The sequence below is a fragment of the Myxocyprinus asiaticus genome, chromosome 22 (assembly GCF_019703515.2).
Source record: "Myxocyprinus asiaticus isolate MX2 ecotype Aquarium Trade chromosome 22, UBuf_Myxa_2, whole genome shotgun sequence".
NCBI lineage: Eukaryota > Metazoa > Chordata > Actinopteri > Cypriniformes > Catostomidae > Myxocyprinus > Myxocyprinus asiaticus.
In genome coordinates this window covers 11,834,621-11,855,788 of record NC_059365.1, presented here as the reverse complement: position 1 = coordinate 11,855,788, position 21,168 = coordinate 11,834,621, and the positions used below count along the sequence as shown (strand labels likewise).

General features: G+C 37.7%; 1 protein-coding gene across 2 annotated transcripts in view; it reads right to left on the bottom strand.

Moving 5' to 3' along the window:
- Positions 1–4,023: 4,023 nt before the first annotated feature.
- Positions 4,024–21,168, bottom strand: part of enox2 (ecto-NOX disulfide-thiol exchanger 2) — a 276,169-nt gene continuing 259,024 nt past the window's right edge. For both annotated transcript variants that reach the window (XM_051650180.1, XM_051650181.1), the window contains 5 exons: positions 20,472–20,612; positions 15,175–15,231; positions 12,791–12,896; positions 6,743–6,828; positions 4,024–4,653 (listed from right to left, as the gene is read on the bottom strand). In XM_051650180.1, coding sequence (XP_051506140.1) covers positions 4,522–4,653; positions 6,743–6,828; positions 12,791–12,896; positions 15,175–15,231; positions 20,472–20,612 — 522 coding nt within the window. In that variant the 3' untranslated portion in view covers positions 4,024–4,521. The remainder of the gene's footprint in view (positions 4,654–6,742; positions 6,829–12,790; positions 12,897–15,174; positions 15,232–20,471; positions 20,613–21,168) is intronic.

Here is a 21,168-nt window from a genome sequence, read left to right as displayed (position 1 = left end):
AACAGTCCAGTTCTTCTTCTCCTTAGCCCAGGTAAGACGCCTCTGACGTTGTCTGTGGTTCAGGAGTGGCTTAACAAGAGGAAAACGACAACTGTAGCCAAATTCCTTGACACGTCTGTGTGTGGTGGCTCTTGATTCCTTGACCCCAGCCTCAGTCCATTCCTTGTGAAGTTCACCCAAATTCTTGAATCGATTTTGCTTGACAATCATAAGGCTGCGGTTCTCTCGGTTGGTTGTGCATCTTTTTCTTCCACACTTTTTCCTTCCACTCAACTTTCTGTTAACATGCTTGGATACAGCACTCTGTGAACAGCCAGCTTATTTGGCAATGAATGTTTGTGGCTTACCCTCCTTGTGAAGGGTGTCAATGATTGTCTTCTGGACAACTGTCAGATCAGCAGTCTTCCCCATGATTGTGTAGCCTAGTGAACCAAACTGAGAGACCATTTTGAAGGCTCAGGAAACCTTTGCAGGTGTTTTGAGTTGATTAGCTGATTGGCATGTCACCATATTCTAATTTTTTGAGATAGTGAATTGGTGGGTTTTTGTTAAATGTGAACCAAAATCATCACAATTAAAAGAACCAAAGACTTAAACTACTTCAGTCTGTGTGCACTGAATTTATTTAATACACAAGTTTCACAATTTGAGTTGAATTACTGAAATAAATGAACTTTTCCACGACATTCTAATTTATTGAGATGCACCTGTATATACACTGTATATATTAAAAATACATATTAACTTTAAAACTTTGATTTTTAACTTAATGGACATTAAGATACTTTTTTTTTTTTGTGATTTAATTATTCAGATATTAGAGGATTAAACACAGGATATATGTTATGTACACAAATCACAAATTGAAATGGTCCATTTTTAGTTATTAGGATGTTTATGAAAAATGTTATTAACCTGCACTTTATTAATTTATAAATAATTAATAGTATTAATAACATTTAAGGATTACTAAATTTAATTTGATAGAAATTTGTTATGAAATAAAAATGTAGGCTTAAATATTACCTTGTATTTCAACCTGACGTGACCTTTTAAAAATGATTTTTGTTTGTGTAACCAAATGCAGTCAGGTTGATTGTCATATTACTTTTTTTTACTTAAATATACAACATAAAATATACACTCAAAATATTTAAGCCTATTTATAAGATTTACGCATTTCAGTGTCATAAATTTCCATTAAATTAACAAAATGTAAAATAAATGCTTTTTTTTAAAAAAAATGTAATTCTTACAGATTACTCAATTCAAATCGATGTAAATTCAAAATAAAAAAATATTTTTGTTTATAACAAAAATCAACCACATGAAGCATTGATCATTACAATGACATCAAGAGACTATCAATGGAACATTGTTTTACTCTGCATGAGCAGTGTGTCTCCACAGTAAACTACATTTTATACTGCCTTTTTATTTGGAAAGGGTTGTGAGTAGTTCAAATGAATTTGCATAACAGTGGTCCTTAATTGAAAGGATAATTGTGTTTGTGCAGGTGAATCTGAGCTGCCTTCCTGTCTAGCCACTCAGATGCCAGACATCTGCTTGAACTGAGGCTCTTAATACCTTCATCATATTACCACACAAAAATCACTAAAATCTGCTCTCCCAAGGAACTATTTCTCCAACACCTCTCTCTCCTTCCAAAAGGGGGAGCTCACAAACCACCATATTTAGTGTATTGGTTCTGATATATCATTCATAAGCCATTATTATGGAAGTGGTGACCCTCTGTAACCTCCACGGGTTACTCCTTAAACAGATGGATGGTTTCAGTCAAAGGCTGTGACTACTCGGGAGTAATGAGGATCTTTCACATGTGAGGGACGATGGGAACATTCACCCTCCTTACGAGCCAATCAGCTCTCTCTCATCTGACTGCTCAAGGGAGCTGCTCTTTGTAATTGCCTGGATTCACTTTGACTGGAGGAAGTCAGGTATAGAGTGAACTAATTAGCTAAAGAATCGAGATACTGCCCCCCCCCCAAAAAAAGAGATCCACAGAAGTTTGCTATCACTCCATATCCAATTACTTCCAAGGATGTGAGGAGCATGGCATTCAGGGGATTAGAGGTTATGAGCGAGGCTCTTAGGTGTTTGCGGTTTGACACTGCTGCCCTTTTGAATTTATATCTGCTCTGCTCTTTAGGAGAACTCAGGAAAAACTAGGCCAGGTGTTGAAGGACACTCAAGCACATCTCCTGGAGTTTAGTGCTTCCATAGGAAGAATATAATCAAGATTTCCGCAAGCAACATGGATCATCCGCAACCTGATGGATTCCAACACAATCCATGCTGAATTGAATTCATGAGCGACTCTTGGCAGAGCTGCATAGAGAAGACAACAGAATTGAAAAATACATCTCCAGGGGACCACAGAGAGATCTAATTAGTCTATTTAGGTCTTTGTTTGATGTTTCAGAATTTTCCAGAATAGCTGAAAAATGGAGGCTTCCTGTGGGAGTAAATAAAGTCTACTGGGGAACAAAAGTACATAAAAACAAGACAACAACAAAAAATAATGATATTCTGGAGAATATCTGGGCTTCTCCATGTGAAAACCACCATCATTTGTCAAATGTAAGGCGGCTGACAGAGATGGAGTTCTTTCTGTTGCTGCCGAGAGCTCAGTGAATTGATACACACAATGGGCCATGCACAGCTCTTCGGCTAAGTGCTCTGATGGAGCAGTTGCCCAAAAATAGAGGAACGGGGGAAGGAAAACAGGACATGTGCACTCGTCTCCCAACCTTTTGGTGGCCCCTGCATCTGTTTGCATGTTGTTTGTATCATCCAAGTTTAAAAAGCTCTGCATTAAACCAGTAAAAGTCGGAAGAGAGTGACCCACTAAAGACCTCAAGGATTTTAATGGAGCCAACGTAAGCCTTAAGAAAAAAGCATGTTGGGCCATTCAATCAGAGAAACAGTTTAAATTATGATTCCAAACAAGATGTTGAAATATGCATGTTTGAGTGACAGAAGCTGCTTTGTAAAAATGCTTTACATGTTCATGCTCAGTTCACTTAGAATTCGCCCCCCTCTGGAGTTTCTATATTAAAAATGCATGGCGAAAAGAAATAACAACATATTAAGGGTTGTTTGGTGATGGGGGGAAACAATCGTTACACATTAATTTACGCTTGAGAGGCCAAACATCTGACAAGCATTTGAAGCTAATTTTTCATACGTATGGCCCGAGAAAATAGAAAAAGGGCAGTAGAAACCAATCATGTGTATTAAAGCTTTAGTTTCTTTCAGCAATAAGGAAAAAAAATAACTTTACAAATTGCAAAACAGAAGCACATTAAGGACGCTCGACTGTGCTGCCGGAAGACTGTTCTCTCTCCTCTTCAGTCGTGGCGAACAAGCTTCAACTCACACCATTAACTGCTGACTAACAGAAAAACACCCCCACATAAAATATACACACGCAACACACACGCACACACACACACACACACACACACACACACACACACACACACTCACTTACTCAAAAGTGCTGCAATTGTTAATTAGACTTCACAGGATTTGTGCAAAAACAGCAGCGCTGCTCAACACATTCACAGTAGCTCAGTCTGGTTACCGGTCGATGGCAATTTCTGGGTCTACAAGTGATTAAAAAAAAAAACACAACTTGCATACTAAAAGCTTCATATCAAAGGAGAGCGAACCATTAAAGTTTGGGAAAAGTTTGGGTTCGGCACGGTTGTCCCTGCAGAGCAGCTCAGATCGCTCGGGGAGATGGAAGAGCTTAAGACAACTCTGTTTTTGTGGTCACCGGCTTATGCGTGAAAAGCCAGAGGGTTTGTGAGGACGTGTGTGGCATAAATGTAGCAGAAGCGAGAGGAAATGTCTTCCAAATGTGTAAATCTATTCCACGACTCTTTTTTTTAATTAGCAGAGGTGGTCAAACTTAATCTTTTTAAGATTTTGGGAGCAGTGACCTAGATTGTTAAACCAAAAAATTAGTCCTGCAGCATTGTAAGATTTTGTTTTCCATTTTTTTATTTAAAAATAGCAAGTTATTCAAACATTTACAGTGTATATGAACAAAAGATTCTATGCAACTGCTTGCAGCCTATACAGAAGAAAAAGAAGAAATATATTCACGTTATTTATAACTTTTTTTTGACAGTTCAGTCCTCGGTCAAGCAGACCCTGATTTTTTTACCCGATGAGTATTTCATTGCTGCAACAGGTCAGAGTCTTGTTGTGAGGTTGAACTCCATTGAGTCCATTCACATTGTACTAATGCACACACACACACTTCAACATGTGCTTGTGTGTACACATACTAAAACATACTACACACCAAAGTCTTGAGGATCACCAAGACTAGAGTGTTTTCTCCAGGTCTGGAGTGCTTTTTGAGATTTCCACATTAGAATCTCATGGGGCTGGGCTGATGGATACAGAGAGCTGGCAGGTGATTGGTTAACGTCTCCTGTCCATTGGCCATTTACTTTGAGTCTGTGCGGGTCCCCCCAACCCGTGTCTCTATGCTGTCTTAATGCCATCAAAACCACAGAACTTCCAGCGTTTTTCCAGACTTGCCCCGACACCTGTCAATTCCTGCTTGAATGTACAAGGCAACCGACCCAGTAGCGTCTCCACTTCTGTGGTACTGATCTGAAACAAACATCAAAGTACATCAAGGACTCATTCAAACTTCAAGAAAGCATGTTTCCACCTTTTTCTTGAATGCAGAAATGTTCCACTATTCATAACTGAAGCCTGTTTTCGTTTTCCAGTCTCCAGTGTTTTCCCTTGCATCGGTGTATGTTTTTAACGGACAGTGAGATGTTTAACGTATTCAATTTGTAAAAATGGACAAATACAAAAACATGTGGCTCGATAGTGTTGATACTTGACTCGATGACCGTCTTTTGACAGAGCCTCACCCGAGTAGGTCGAAGACATGAATCGATGGCTTGAGGTTAGTTAGTTTGATATCATTAAAGGGATAGTTCACCCCTAAAACTAAAACTCTCTCATCATTTACTTACCCTCATGACATCCCAGATGTGTAGGTCTTTTACTATAAATTCTCCTCCTTGCCCCTTAGGTGGCGATATGTACGAACAATGCGAATCGCCAAAAATAAAAGAAGAATGTAAAAGTGGAGACTGATAGTAAAAGAGGACTTAAATATTGATCTGTCTCTCACCTAAACCTATCATACCTCTTCAGAAGACATGGATTTAACCAATGGAGTCATTTGGATTACTTTTGTGCTGTCTTCATGTTCTTTTGGCACTCTTTCACTTGCATTGTATGGACCTACAGAGCTAAAATATTCTTCTAAAAATCTTTGTGTTCAGCAGAAGAAAGAAAGTCATACACATCTGGGATGGCATGAGGGTGAGTAGATGAGATAATTTTCACTTTTGGGTGAACTATTTTTACTCCAACTGACACTTAAAATTATTGTTGTTCTCTGTCTGGATCACTCGTTTCGGTAGTTTTTACATTACTTTTTATGGCGACCGGAACCAGAAAACAGTCCAGCGACAATCAGAATCATCATGGGCTACCTAGTGGTTGGTCAGGAAAACTGTAGATAATGAGGTCCAAAAGTTTGAGACCACCAGTGAAAATGCTTCTATTTTGCATTATTTGAATTATATAAAATTTTATTTCAAATTAAATTATCAGCATATCAATTGTAGTGAAAAGTTGTATTGTAAACATGAATTTCAGAATTTCTTAGTATTTGGGATGTCACTCTTTTGCTTTAATGACAACATGCAATCAAGCTAGCTTGGACTACACAAGTTTGTATAAAACCTGATGATCCATGTTATCCCAGCATGTTCCAAGAAGCATCTTGTGTACTTCAATGGAACAAGCAAATCTGACATTTTGTACGGCGCTAACATGATCAATGTCACAAATTTGCTTACAAATTTGATTAGTGACCCAAAAACACTTCAGAATCATAAATATTTTTGTTTTAAATTGTTCAAAAACCTAAAACTCTAAAGGTTTTCAATGGAATTTTCCATCTCAGATTGTCTATGTGGATCCCAATGATACCGCATGTGACATGTGAATTCTGTTGTTCACAGGATCACGATACCCAGCACATGAAGTGCCATGCAGCGAGACATGAATGTTGATTTATCAATTAAAATCCTCTAAATTGCCTCCCACCGGAGTGCATTGTTTTTAGTGAAAGCAAGCGGGAGTGTTGATGAAGATATGAGGGCATGCGTGCACTGTGAAGAGGTAGAGCGTGGGCATGAACACAGCCAGAGGGCTTCAACTCAAAGCTGAAAGGATATAGAGCCTCATTTTCACCCTCCATCTGTAAGTGTAAATTAGTCACTGTGTGACAGCTAAAGGAGAGTGAAAGAGCAAGAGATGAAGGAACATAAAGAATAATCAACAGTGTGTTAAGGGAAGATGAGGGGTTTATTTTGGCATTAAACATTTTGGCAGGCAAACCTTCAGGAATGTATTTGAATATGGAAAGATGAAAACATGCACAGGAAATATCTAATTGTATAGGTGTGTGTGTGTGTGTGGTCTTGCTGTGAGTGTGAGAGCTTTGCTTACACCGTGAGCTCGCTCTGTCTGCTGAAGGGCTGTTTACACAGCAGAACATTAAAATGGCAAGCAGACAGGCATCAAAGCTTTTAGTGTATGTGTGTGTGTACGTGTCCAGGTGCTGTAAATTGGAGTAAATAGATTCAACCTGAGTGTGTGTGTTGCATACCTTAGTGTCCAGCCGCTGTAAATAGGAGCAGATATATTCAATACTGGCTCCAAAAGGATGAACATGAAGAAAAGTTGAGATGATTCCTGTGGAAGCAAAGCCAAATATGATTCATATGAACAATATGTCTGCACAGTATGAATTTAAGCTCCATTCCAAAACCTTTTAAGGGGCCATTCAGACCAAGTCTTAACTATCACCAAAACACAGAATGAGACGTTTTTGCCATCAAGCACTTTTCATGTGGAGTTCAAAGCAGCGTTTTACGCTGGTGCTGACACTCTGATGCGAATCATGAATGCGTCTTCATGATTGCTGTAACAAAGAAGATAGCCACAGTCTGCCGGCTGATTAATATTATGGAGGATGAGAGTTTAAGACATTTAATGCCCATTGCAATGAATATGCAACCTATGGGGAGACTAGTTCTTTCAATTAGTCAAACTCCCAATTAGACTTTGGGAAATGTTTGTTACTTGAACTGGTGCTATTTTAGTGCATTTCTAGTGCATTTTGAAGACTTTGTTTTGAAAATGTTAATAAGGCATTATATTGTTACATATTGTTTTCTTTTCTTTCCTAAGAAGGAAATAAATGCATTTTGACAGGAAAAGTAAAATGTCAGCACTTTCAAAATCTGTGATTAATTGCGATTAACCGCAATTAAATATGTGATAAAGTGACTGACAGCACAAATTTTAAGCCTTTTTTTTTATAGGAAAATTAAGTAATGTCTGTAATACCTTAAATGTCTTAAAGTCCTCATTGAGCAGTTTCAGTGAAAAACAAATGAAAATCATGCACTGTTTTTTTTTTTTTCAAGTTGACAATCTTTTTAACCTGACCATGTAAAAAAAAAAAAAAAACCCAGCACAAAAAAACAAAAAACAAAAACACAGAAAAAACTGTAAGACGTAGAACAATGGCCAAAGAAATCCATTTAGCATGTTTACACACAGAACCAATTGAAAAACACTGCAGATGAACGCTAATAACTGTTTGGTGTGAATAGCCCCCGAGGCAACATCCTGACTGAAACTGAACCTCATAAGTGACTGATATGAAACACAACTCCGCTTGTCACACAAATATCTCTCCTCATGTAAATAAAAATGGGAGTCTCAACTTACAATTGGCTTAGAGTTTCATTTTAGCATGTTGCTAAGCTAACAAGGAAACACTAATAAACAAATATACAAAAATTGTGTGAACACCTCTATATTAATCATGTTTAAATCGATTTTCTCTCAATACTTTTCGTTATGTAATTAAGTATATTTATAACAGACATTTCTTTTGACTTGTCCGCCATCTTGATTTATTCTATTTACAATGCATTCTCCGCATAGGAAACATGTGATGCTCCCTTAGATCTTGACCAAAATGAGATATCTTAGAGGGCAGCTTAAAATGTTGCTCCCTACCTTTTGGAACAGCTTTCGAATTAGGAGTGCACCTAGGATGCTTAAAGATGCCAAGTATGCAGCTCACTAGGTTTAAGAACACAGTTCTAGTGCATCAGCATTCAAAATTTCCTTCAGTATTTCCAGGAGCTGATTTGCAAATGATTCCAAGTACTTGAGGTATCTTGCCTGAAGTGCATGTCCTCATCGACTAACTCTGCCTCTTGAACTTTCTAAATGAATATGAGTGTTTAATTGTAGCTTTGATGCTGTTCCCCATAATCAAGGCTGTTCATCGTGCTTCATTCATCACACTCGAACATATGGAATAACAATAATGATAGCTATCAGCTCTTCTGTTGCAGATTTGATAGGAGCGCTGATAATTCAATTATTCTGAATGCATTACGGTATGATCAGAAAAGCAAAGCAAGCTCTCCAGGGCAAAGCGCACAGGTGCTGTTTAGTCAATATTCCATTAGTCATAATGGACTGTAGATATAGTTTATATATTATACATAGTCTCATTGCAATGTGTTTGGATTATCATGCCTTTCCATTTTACACACTTTGATCCAAACACAGTTAGATGCTGAAAGATAATAGAAAGAAAAAATCCATTTAATACTTTTCATAATTGAATGTACTGTTTCACTAATTAATCTATGACTGTCAGATCTAATGCTGTATGTTCTTAAACAAAAGCCTGTGCTGGCAGCTTTAAAAGGTTTTAAAATGTACATTTTCTGTCTGTCTGTTTCCCACACAAAGCTATTGTATGGCCCCTGAAGACTTGGGATATAGCACGAGTCATATGAACTACTTTGTGATGCTTTTATGGTGACTTTGCTTTGGTGTCCTTTATGGAACTTGACAGCCCGTGATCACTGTTTGCTTACATCATATGTAAAATCTCCTTTGTGTTTTAAGAAAGAAAATGTAGGGGTTTTGAAAGGACATAATGAGTAAATAATCTATTCCTTTAAGCAAACAGCCTGTGCTGGCAGCTGTAACTCTGAAGAACAGTCACTTTATGAATAGGTCAGATGGTGTTCATCTGCTGTGCTATGGGTTCTCTACACATTCAAGAACCATATTTATTTGATTTGATCAAAGCAAACTCCACCGCTGAGAAAGCCATGACCGCACGTCCTCCCATTTGGAAGCAGGGAGTTGCATCTGGGTGCAAAAACAGTCTCCTCTCCCTTAGTGCTGACAGGAGCTCCTCCTCAAACAGAACATGAGCTAAAGCGAATCCGACAGAAAGAAAGAGGCTGACGGAGTCCTCATGGAAAGAGGAGCATAGCTAACAAGCAGAAACCAACCAAAGGTTACTTAACCAGCTTTCTTCACCAAAGAGCAATGTGCCGGGCAACAGCAAGGTCAGCGCTCTTTCCAGTCACTGGACTGGTGAATACACCAAAATAAAACACATAACAAACCTTGACAACTGTGCCAAACATGCTGTCAAGGCAATTACACAGAGAATGTTGGGAGAGGTTTTGCACACACATCTGGATTATCTCTCTTTATGGCTTTGTTCACACCTGGTATTCATCTCTGGTGATCCAATCACAAGTGGACAGCAGTAAATACAGGTGTAAACAAAGTTCAAAACATTTTATGATTTGATCACCCAAACCACATTCAGAGGTTGTCAGAAATGAATGCAGCCACATCTCATTTGTGTAAAAGCTAATACGCCCTGATGCGTTCCAGGCAACAGAGAATGGCCACCTACTCACCTGACTACTGCAGTAAAATGTTTACAATTTGCAGGTTAGGTATGGCTTTAAAAGAAAACAATTTGAGCGAAGCCTTTTAAAAAGCCCATACATAGAACATCTTGGATGTGCCTGTTATCTACATGCAGTGATAATTTTATTTGGAGTTAAAAGGGGTGCTAAATAAATAAATCATGTAAATGAATGTATAGCATGCAAGTTCGCTTAATACAAAGGCTTGACTAATGCCACGTCCACACTAATCCATTTAACCTCGTACGACCCCACGTCCATATGTGTGGACGTTGTATTTTGGCTTCTCTATAAACAATGCATCATTTAAATGAATTTAAACCAACTGAATACTGTTCACAAGACTCTAGACTGTCATTTAAGGGTTATAATTCTGACGCACCGAGTCACGTGACAACATTATGCCGTTGATTTTCTTGAAGCGCTTCTATAGGCACAGAGCCAACAAAAGTGCCTCTGGTAAGAAACCTCAAAGTTTTTTCATTGTAACCTGTAACCTGAATGTAAAGAGAAGTGTCTATAGTTTTGTTTGATAGGCCGCTTTAAAACATTCATTCATTTTTCACACGTCAGCGCGCTGATAAACATGATGTCCACATATGTGGAAATTGGGACAGTGTTCCCTCATAAGTAAAAAAAAAAAAAAAAGTTAGTTATTTTGAATAACTTTTAACATTAACAAATCTGTGGGTCATTTTGCTTAATTTTAATATAAATGTTGCTATATTTTATAATGTTATCACTGTACAATACAGCTCTATTTATTAACATTAGTAAATGCATTGCCATATTCACTGTGCATTTTCACTTTGAGAATCAATGGGTTCATCCAAAAGCAGAAAAATGCTGCTTTCAAAGGCTTTATATGGCGTAAGGATGAAAATAAGGTGCAATTCGAACTGTTCTGAGATCAGTGTGGATAGACAGCATACTGGAGGTTAAGTCATTCAATAAATAGGGAACAAGGGAGCATCCCTATGCTGTCTATGCAGCTAAGTGCATTAACTCCTAAAATCTGACCAAAAGTTCAATTTCAGGCTGCAGATGATGTTTGGACCACTCAACATATTTGGCTGAGTGGCTATAGTACATAGATTCAGAATTTATAATGTATAATTTTATTTCAACATGGTTGGCAGTGATTGGATGATGCTGGCCATTACTTTGAATCAGAATTAATTAGGCTAATTTCTGATGTAATGTTTGTAACTTCTCAAAAACATGAATAACCAACACTTCTGGAAACAAACAATTTGATGAATAAATAAATAAATAAATAAACAAACCAATAGACCTTTCTATAGCTTGGTATTATTTAAAAATTCACAACTTAGTCCCGCTGTCCACATATGTGGACATACATTTTTTGTGTTTTTTTTTTTTTTTGCTTGTTTATTATGTGCTACTAGTTAATAATCAAAAAGGAAAAGTAAGGGGAAGTAATCATGCACAGGTCTCAGGAGGTTAAAACCTCTGTGTGGCATGGGGGGCGTGGTCACGTGTCGGTCTGCGGGAGAGCGGTAAGGCTCGTCACCTGGCTCATAATTGTCTCTAACACCTGTCTCTCATTATAGTGATGGCGGAGGGAGACTTAAAAGGCACGCCAGAGCATCAGAGGAGAGTGACCAGCGAGTTAAAACACACAGAGAAAGAGTTTTTGTTATAGTTTCTGTTCTGACGATAACCGTCAACTGTGGACTATTTATTTATTAAAAGGAATTGACCCTGAACCTGCTTCGTTGTCTCCTGACTCCTCCATTGCCCACAGACCAAGATCCTTTTACACACTGTTTTCAGTTTCCTAAAATCACCGTTTTCTAAACTATGAGGTTATGGAGAACGTTTTCAATGGTCTTTATTTTCGGTGAGGAAAACGCTATTCTAATGTGGATAAGAGGCATAAATGTAGCAAAATTGATGCATTTTAAATTGAAAACATTAGTTTGGACGTGGCTTACTATAATAATAATAATTCTGCTTGAAAACATAACGTTTGTGGTGAGATTGCCCAAACTTTGCTGATATCTTATCATAAATGGATGCATTTTGGAGGCATAAATGGACGCAAGTAAATCCTGTGTGTAGATGGTGATCTGTATCTGCCGACCACTTGCGATCAAATCACCTTATTTTCCAGATTCTGTGCCTTCGTAGACATAATATTTGACCATCATAGATTTTCCACAGCCTCTCTAACGCACATTAAGAGGTTTGAGAAAAACTAGATTCACTGTTGCATTACAATTTTTTTCTCAAACAATTCTGGATTTTCTCGATAAATGTCTAATTCATTTAACTGAAAAAGCACATGCAGGGCAAAAGATTACATATACAGATAAGTGCCATGCAGTCTGCAACACATAAAGCTGTGCTTACACTGTGCAAACAAACATAGAATCTGCCATCGACCAATCAACTTTCAGCAGCTATTAGACATGGTTAACAAAGACAGATGGGAACGAAACATGGTGGGACTATTTGACTGTTGACCCAAGAGGTCTGAACAAACTTTTTTAAAATTGGACACGGGAGGTACTTTAGTGTTTCACATGAGAATCATTTTGGAATCTGATCATGACTCCCTGAATCTGAATTAAATCAAATCGGGAGGTGCCTCAAGATTCCTACCCCTAAGCGCACACACACTTTACTCTTTCTGGCTCTGATGTAGATGCCATGTCAAAGTTCCTCATTAAAAAGCATCCGAGGTGACTCATTTGAGGCTCATTTGGCCAGGCAATTAACACCGGCACCCTTGCACACATAGCTGTGGATGATGGAAATAATGAGAAGAGCAATTTGTTTTTGACAGTCTTGCTTCTGATTAGTGTAAGACACACACTGCTTCAAAAGCTCCAGCACCCGCTGTGCAGCCCAATGACACTTACCCACAAGCAGGGCTTCTCTTTCTGACTTCACAGGGCTGGGAGGACCCTTCTCCGGCAAGTTCTCTTTCTCCTGGCTGCAGGACACCACTGCCGATGCTGCCGCCTCCTATGGCAGGAAATAATAGCAAAAAATTATGTTTTTTCATCCCAGCAGCCTTCTGCCCCTCCCCTCTTTACCCCGACACTCTGACAGGGCTGCAATCTCCTTGCTCAGTTGTGTCAGAGTGATTTATCCCACGACAAATAAAGTTCTCCAGCGCTCGATTGGCCTGTAATGATCTGTCATGTTCTGCGAGAGGACAGAGTAGGGGAAATGGCACAACAGAACCAGAGTTTAAGGTGGTACAGAGATGGGAAGATGGAGCGATAATATGGAAGGAACAGTGTTTCCTGCACCACTGCTGAACCTACAGAATCACAGCAAAAGGAATTGTTTTTTACCAAGTTGTGAGTTTACAGTCTGAATAGAATTTGATTAGATAAAAGTACTGGGTGCAAAATTAAAGAAAGACAACAAGTCTCTGTTGCGTTGTCTTGGCTGGTTGCATGCGTAAAAACAAATATACAGCAGGACCAATGTAGTCAATGAACAAATTACTCTTGGTTCTTTTAATGAATCAGTCAAAAAGACAAATTGGTTTGAACTGAAATGCAAGTCTTCATTACTTTTAGTCAGGTTTGACTTGAAATGTATTTGTTATGTCGTCATAGCAAAGAAGCAGCAAAACTGGATACAAGTGTACACAAAAAAGGTTAGAGAGCGATTTTAATCACACTAAAATCATGTTAACACACATTGTTTATGTCTTGTGGCTATACTTTTGAAACAGTGAGTATTTTAACATTTACAGATTGGCCCCATTTACTTCCATTGTAAGTGCCTCACTGTAACCCAGATTTTTGCTTTTTTAAAGTTGAAATACATTTTTGTAGTAATCAATAGGGATGTCATAAAATATCGATATATCGATTATTGATTGGCATGTAATTTCATCGATATATTAAAATTTAAATTCAAATTAGAAGCCCAATTTGCGTGCTTTCCAATTCACTCAATTGGCCTCCGCTTATCAGTCTGCCGTAATATTGTTGGGACACCACAAGAGGGTGATATAACCTGTATCCCCCCCCACCACCAACACACACAAAGGATGAGCTGAAGCGGGGCAGGAGATGGCAGTCCAGAGTTACGAAGTTTTTGGTACTTCTTCAAGAATTAACAAAGTAACGTTGATTTTGCAGTTTAGTGTGTGAAATTGCAAACTGAACGATTAGAAATGGTGATGTTATTATGCAATTTTTATGTATGTAGTCTTGAATAGGTATTTCATTCAAGCTGTCAAACCACAAAAAAAAATTTACTTGTAACTGAAAATACATTGTGTAGGCTATATGAAAGATACATGTTCACAAAAGATCATCCAGTGATGGCTAGAGTAAATAATCTTTGTCCTTTAATGAGGATTTGGGTCTAATTTAATGGAAAACTACACAAGTTGTGCACTGTGGCACTTCAGAATGTTGACGCTGAGCGTTTTCAGTGATTTTGTGCCTTTGTAGAAAATAAATAATTGTTTTAATTTTACAATGCGCCATGTCGTCCGCCAGACACGTCCTGTGTGCGACTGACCCCCTTTAATTTCCCTGCCGCTCACACTTTACCAAAGTTGTGTTGAAAAATATGTCTGAAGGGACAAATGCTATTGTGCAACGAGCAGCCAAATTTATATCTGAAAAAAAATCCCAATATATATCGATAATCATCGCGAAAATCTTCCGATTATCAATGCGTGGAAAAGGCATGGATCCGAAGCCTAGTAATCAACATTATGCCACAAATGCTGCCTATTGAGTTTAACTTGTATTGAACCCGGAATATTCCTTTAAGCTTTGTGAGACTTCAAGTGTAATAACTGACTGCTTCATGACAACATGTAGTAAAAGATGGTATTTTAAATATGGTATTTTTTGTTTAGCATATATATAGTTAAAGGAATAGTTCATCCTTTTATTTTTCCATGGAACACAAAAGATGTTAGCCTCACCCACCATTCACAAAAAGATGCAATGAAAGTGAATGGTGACTGAGGCTAACATTCTGCTTAACATTTCCTTTTGTGTTCCACGAAAAAAAAAAAAAGTAATACGGGTTTGGAACAACATGATGGTGAGTAAAAGATGATTTTTGAGTGAACTATTCCTTTAAGACAAATTAATTTTGAGAAAACTGAAGAAAAAAAAAAAATCTGCAAAAACAGAATTCTGCAGCAAACAGTGGGAAGGGACAGTAAGGTGGAGAGGTAGATATGAGCAGAATAATAGGAGGAATGAGAAGCGGTGGTGTGGACAAGAGACAGAGATGGAAAGAAGTGTCTCCCACTTACGCTAGCGTGATTTGCACTTTCATCGCTTCCTCTGTCCTCTTGCTCTGCCGTCTCCCGCTTCAGTCAATTAAAAAAATTAGAGCAGTCAGTAAATTATATGTCACAGGCTCACACTCACACATGCTGTTCACACAGGGAAAGTAAAGGACACAGGACAGACCGCAGGGCAGAAAACAGAATCACAGGCCTGACACCTAGAGTTGAAGGTCAGGCTTGCAAATGAATTCCTTTAAATGCCCAATAAGCAGCAAATCTCCAAAGCATTTGTCCTGCTCAATGAAACTAATGAAGCGAGGGTTAATCTCAGAGTGAAGGCAGACGATTTCATGTCTCTCTGCTGAGATTAGTAACGCAACCTGCTGCCGATGGAATATTTAATGGTTCTAGCTAAGACAAGCATCACTATTGTTATGGCTCATACTATTGCCATGTATTTGTGCTACAGACATGAATGATACCTCAAATCATGTAGCTTTTTGAAGAGAAGTGCGCTATTACTTTTCTAAGTAGTTGGACTTGAGATTTTCACCTTGTGAATAATAAAACAGGCTAATCTAGGGGCCAGAATATCATAAAGATCTGGATGTGGGCTTTTATAGTTGTGGCAATGTATAGAAGCCCCTGGGGGAGCCAGCCATGTCTAGGCCCCGGAATATCATTAAAAAGGTCATGGAAATGTTGTCTGGCTAACTCCAACCTTGTGGCTGTGAGTTTCGCATGGACGAGCACAAATGTTATTTACTTCAGAAAGTGTAAGAATGTAGTTTGTACTATAAAACTGATTGATCCAGCTCTTAAATCTTATTGGATGCGCCATATTCACAGCAGTTTTGAAAATATATACAGCTGATACTGCATATACACACACGTGAGCGCACATCAATTTAATTCTATTTCAATACAGTAGGTTCTGAAGCTGCTTGGCAACCTTTAAGAGCCAACAGTTAGGCTAATGAAATATATATTTGGAGGAACAATTATAGTATTATTATACATTACACAAATTTTACCAGAGTTAGGGGGAGTTATTAAGCATGACTCATGTGGCTCACTGCTTTAGTAACTAACGATTTACTTTTGCATTTGGCTAATTTAAAATAGTGCACAAAATTCTATGAAAAGATGCTAAATATTAATAATTAAGTTAATCACGATAAGAGATGAAACAACAAACAGAGACACACACACATGATGTATGAAATATACAACACATTCATCTAACAGAAAACAAACTGTCCTCATACCGATGGGCACAGATCTATAGGAGGACAGGCAATGTTAAAACTAATTTTCATTTCTTTCATTAATGAGTCTGTCTCAGGTAATCCATCAGTTCACATGCTGATGCCTTGAACCCTTTTCCAGCATGGATCAGTGGTGCCAAAATAGATTCCGCTGCCGAGTGCCAATCAAACCAGAGTCATCCACATCCAGAAATTTCTCCTCCTTTTCCTGCTTTGAATTATGTGTAGTTTACCAACCATTTTAAAAAGGATTAGTCTTGGAGGGTGATAAAACTTAAACTTAACGTGAAATGATCCGCTCCACGGTACGAGATAAGACCGAGATAAAAGCATCTGTCTGTACTAGATAACAGGCTACCAATTTTATGCATGCATCATTTAGCCCTCTCAAATTGGCTTTACCTTTTGGTAGTTAAATATGAAACTCTGATTTATGTGTCACTTAACCTGAGTTTAAGTTATGAATGAACAACTTTTCCCTAAGTAACACAGTCATCAGGTTTTCCTGAATAAAAGCTCTGTTGAAGACAGTGCCGGTGACACACGGTTAATTGAAAGCGGCTTGTTGTAGCCACTGGTGTGGCATGTGGGCTGGCTGCTGCAGAGGTGCCATTAGTTTTCATTAGTGTCTACAGCAGCTGTAGGGAATGCACGCACTGATTCATCCTGCAGATCTGTAGTGTTCATAGCTTATCAGCATGCGTCCACATGAGTCCTTCATCTAAAATGCATTACCTGTATTTTCTAAACATCACTAAACTGGATCATTGCCATTTTATCTTTGAGAGAATGACTGTAATGTTAGTACAGTGGTGCCCAAAAGTCTGAGACCACAAGTGAAAACGCATCCATTTAAAAAAAAAAAAAAAAAAAAAAATATATATATATATATATATTATATTTGATACAGCAGACTTAAAAGGTCAGATCCAGCTATTCATTTTTTTTATTAGACATTTGCTATTTAAGTTTCTCTTAGCCCATACATGCACAGAAGTAAATTGTGGAATATCTTCAGAGGACACCTTGGGCTTTTCTGAAATACCAAATGTTTGGGAGTTTGGCCATTACAACTTCCTCTTCTTGGTCTACAAAAATGTATAAAATGTAAAAAAAAAAAAAAAAAATAAAAACTATTATACACATATGCTTTTATGCACCAAACACTATATTGATGTTTTAAAAAAAATTTTTTTTTTTTTTGCTGGATCTCTGGAGGTTATAGTAAGATGACATCATACTAGCTTGTAATGTAAAACAGTAAGATGTTTATAATGACAGAGCAGGCTGCATATATAAAAATACATATACTTTAAGTGGGAACTGATGTTTATATCTAATACAAATTTTATGTCAGTATTTTCAAAGCTCTGTTTTTTATTGTGGTGGGCATGAATGGAATGTAATAATGATTGAGAGATATAGCTCAAAAGCCTGTTAAATTATTTGATAAACATATTCAAACATGATTTTGTCTATAAAATAATGTACATATTTTTAACCAAGCACAAATTGCTTTAATTCAGCAAATACTCACTTTGAAATATCAGTAACAATATAAAACATTGCTACTTTTACTTTATCAAAATCAGCAAAGGTTTTACTGCAAAAAGACATGTGCATCGCAATACGAAGGCAGACATTTTGGAAATGATTTACAAGGTTACTTTTACTTCCAAAAAAGCACGGAAACTTTCATCATGAGGCAGTAGACATCTAGTACATTGTATACAGCAGGTTTTTCATAAAATTATTCATTAAGTTGATGTAGAGGCTTTAGAAAATCATGCATCAAATGTGACATGTGCAGCTTTATAGAGCAAAATTAGAAAAGTGCAACAGTTTTCAAAACTTTTTATAATTCATATTTTTGACACAATATGGACAGTTATTTAGTCTATTTTTGCTCCTCTAACGAAAATAGTTCCAAATGAAGCCAAAGCAGGACTTATTGTATAATACAAACTATTTTATCAGTGAAAAGGTTAAACTAACATGATTTCAAAATTTGTTTTTAGTATTTGGTATATCACTCTTTTGCTGTAATGATAGAATGCTGGCATGGAAGATTGTGCAAAACCTGATGATCCTGTTGTTGTAGGGTTGAAAATGATCAAAGGAATTCATTTTACAACCCCCATTTCCTTATGAAAATAGGATTCCAAGACATACATATAGTAGTCTACAGCCAGTGGGCTGATAATGTTTGTATATTGGGTGTCTGCAAATGGTCACAACTCCGGTCCAGTAGGGGTTACAGTAAGTCAGTTTCCATCCAACTATTTTTGTGCATTTTAAAATTGCGCATAATTAATCCTGGAAACGCTTGATATGCGAATAAAATTTCTAAATTCACTTAATTTAATGCGCTAGGAGGAGGAGGAGGATTTTCTAGAGTTTCGCATTAGTTAAAATGCACATTAAGGTGATTGAAACTGTTTATTCGCAGAACGATTACGTGTTTTGACCATTTGTGCATGTGTTATGAGTGTGCGATAGCTTGATGTGACTAGCCCACCGAAAGGCCGACCTTGGCACACAATTCTTTGAACATAGCACTTGTCATTCGGAAGTGTTTAACCCACAGCTGGTTGATAAAGTGGGTCCTCACAATCCGGCAGGACAGTTTTGAGGTCGGGTGGCTCCCAGGTATGCGGAGACTGGCGGTGTGTGGGCACCACAGCTATTTCAGCCCATACTATTATCAGATATTACACTTATTCTGCGGGGTCTCGTGGATGCATTTAATAAAATGAGAAACTTGCTCCAATCTTGCAAATAAAACTGTCCCCAGAGCAGGAAGAGGTTGTTCAGCTGCTCTATCATGACGAGGCGGCTCCCTCATGATAATGTGCATTACATAGTGGATGAAAACTGATGGAAGTCGAATTTTTAGAAATGCGCTTAAATGCGAAACATTTTTGATGGAAACCCAGCAAGTGTGGTCTGCTGATTGGTCAGTTTAAATGTATCAGATCTGGTTTTGGTTATATGGTCAAGGAAATGATAAAACAGGATTGTAACTAGAAAAAGGTTTTGTGCAACTAGAGGTTGCACTAGAAATAAAATCTGTCACTCGGACAGACTGAGTTGTAAAACCGAAATCTCAACACAAGTGATTAAAAGAGACGCATATTACCAGGTGTAAATGGAGATGGCCCTGTTCACTCTTTAATCCATATCTACTTTAATGTCACTGTGCATACAATATTAAGAGTGAACATTTATTGCATTGCAATAAAGTCATTTTAAGGTTGGTATAAGCAATACTTTCCCACATATAATGCTATTGTTACTGCGCTTATTTCCGTTGTTGGTATAAGTAGCAGAAGGTGGTAATAGACAAGAAATGCACAGTTTTATACCATGTTGACATTTCTTCAGTCGTTTCGGCATTCCTACAGTTGAACCACTGTAGTAAAACCCATCTTACAATGTTATTCCATTTGAGAATGTTCCAAATGTTCCAAAGAGAAATCAAGGAAATCTGACCTTTTCATAAGAGTTAATGTCAAAATCTTTCATAAGAGTTTAAACGTGCTTATATAATTAGTGACACAGAAATAGCGCATAATCTCAAATAATTATTTAGTTTACTTAGTAACTCTTCATTGTTTTAAATTTTTCAAAACCATACAAATTTGTTTATGAAACTCAGACTTTAAAAATAAAAATGGTTTCAGACTTTTGGACCCCACAGTACATTATTCAAGATATTCAAAAGACTGTTTACTTGTAAACAACAGAGTCTAATGCAAAAATTTTAAAGAGATTTTCTTTGTCCCAAATCCTCATCCTGAGCTAATGTTATTTTAATTAGAGCTGGGGGAATCAGATATTTCTTTTCTGATCCAAATCCCTGGAGAGCTTTCAGTAGGACAGACTCATTAATATACACTGTCCTCAAACTGACAGCTTTCTCATCTCCTTCCCCCCCCCCCCATCCCCCTTCCTCAGAAACAATAACACACCAAATCCAGACAGAGTTAAAAGAACCAAGACACAACACAACCACAAACCCAAGCCTGAGACAAAGAGATGTCTGTTACTCACAGTCAGAGTGTGTGATGTGGGAAAGGCTTGGATCCGCTCCTTAAGACTCTGGATCTGGCTTTCGAGTTGTTGTTTTTCCTCTGAGCTGTTCTCCAGTTCCGTCTCTCTCTGTTTCAGATCCTCACGGAGCTTCAGCAGTTGCTACAGAAACCACAGAAGAAAAACGAAGGCATTAAAAACACAAAGAGAGATGAGCTTTATACAAAACTCCAAAAGCTTGACGTTCCACGTAGATGGGATTATCAGTATTTAAAAGTGAACACACGCTGTGCACAAAAAGTTTGATGGCAATTTGCACTGGTTCATTAAACCGAATGTTAAGATCTGTGAATATCTATGGCCGTCTCAAAACGTATCAAGCTGCCTACCTACAGTAGATAGCTTTTTTTAGTAATGTAATACATGTTTGAATGTTGGATTTGAAAGTTGCATTTTTGGCTACCATAGCAGGGTCAGAAATTTACCAATGCTTGTGGCAAGCGGCAGAATATTTCTTTGTATCTCTGTTTCTATATTTCATGATATTCTATTTTAGGCCAATCTACTGTAGTTATAGGTTTCGTGTCTATGCAGACAACATAGTGACATGTAGCTGTCAAATACCTGTATCTCAGAGGCACGTGTTGAAATTGGTGCTAACATGAAGTGGACTGAATGTGAAGGAAACACTCCAAGAACTCCAAAACTTGAAACATCA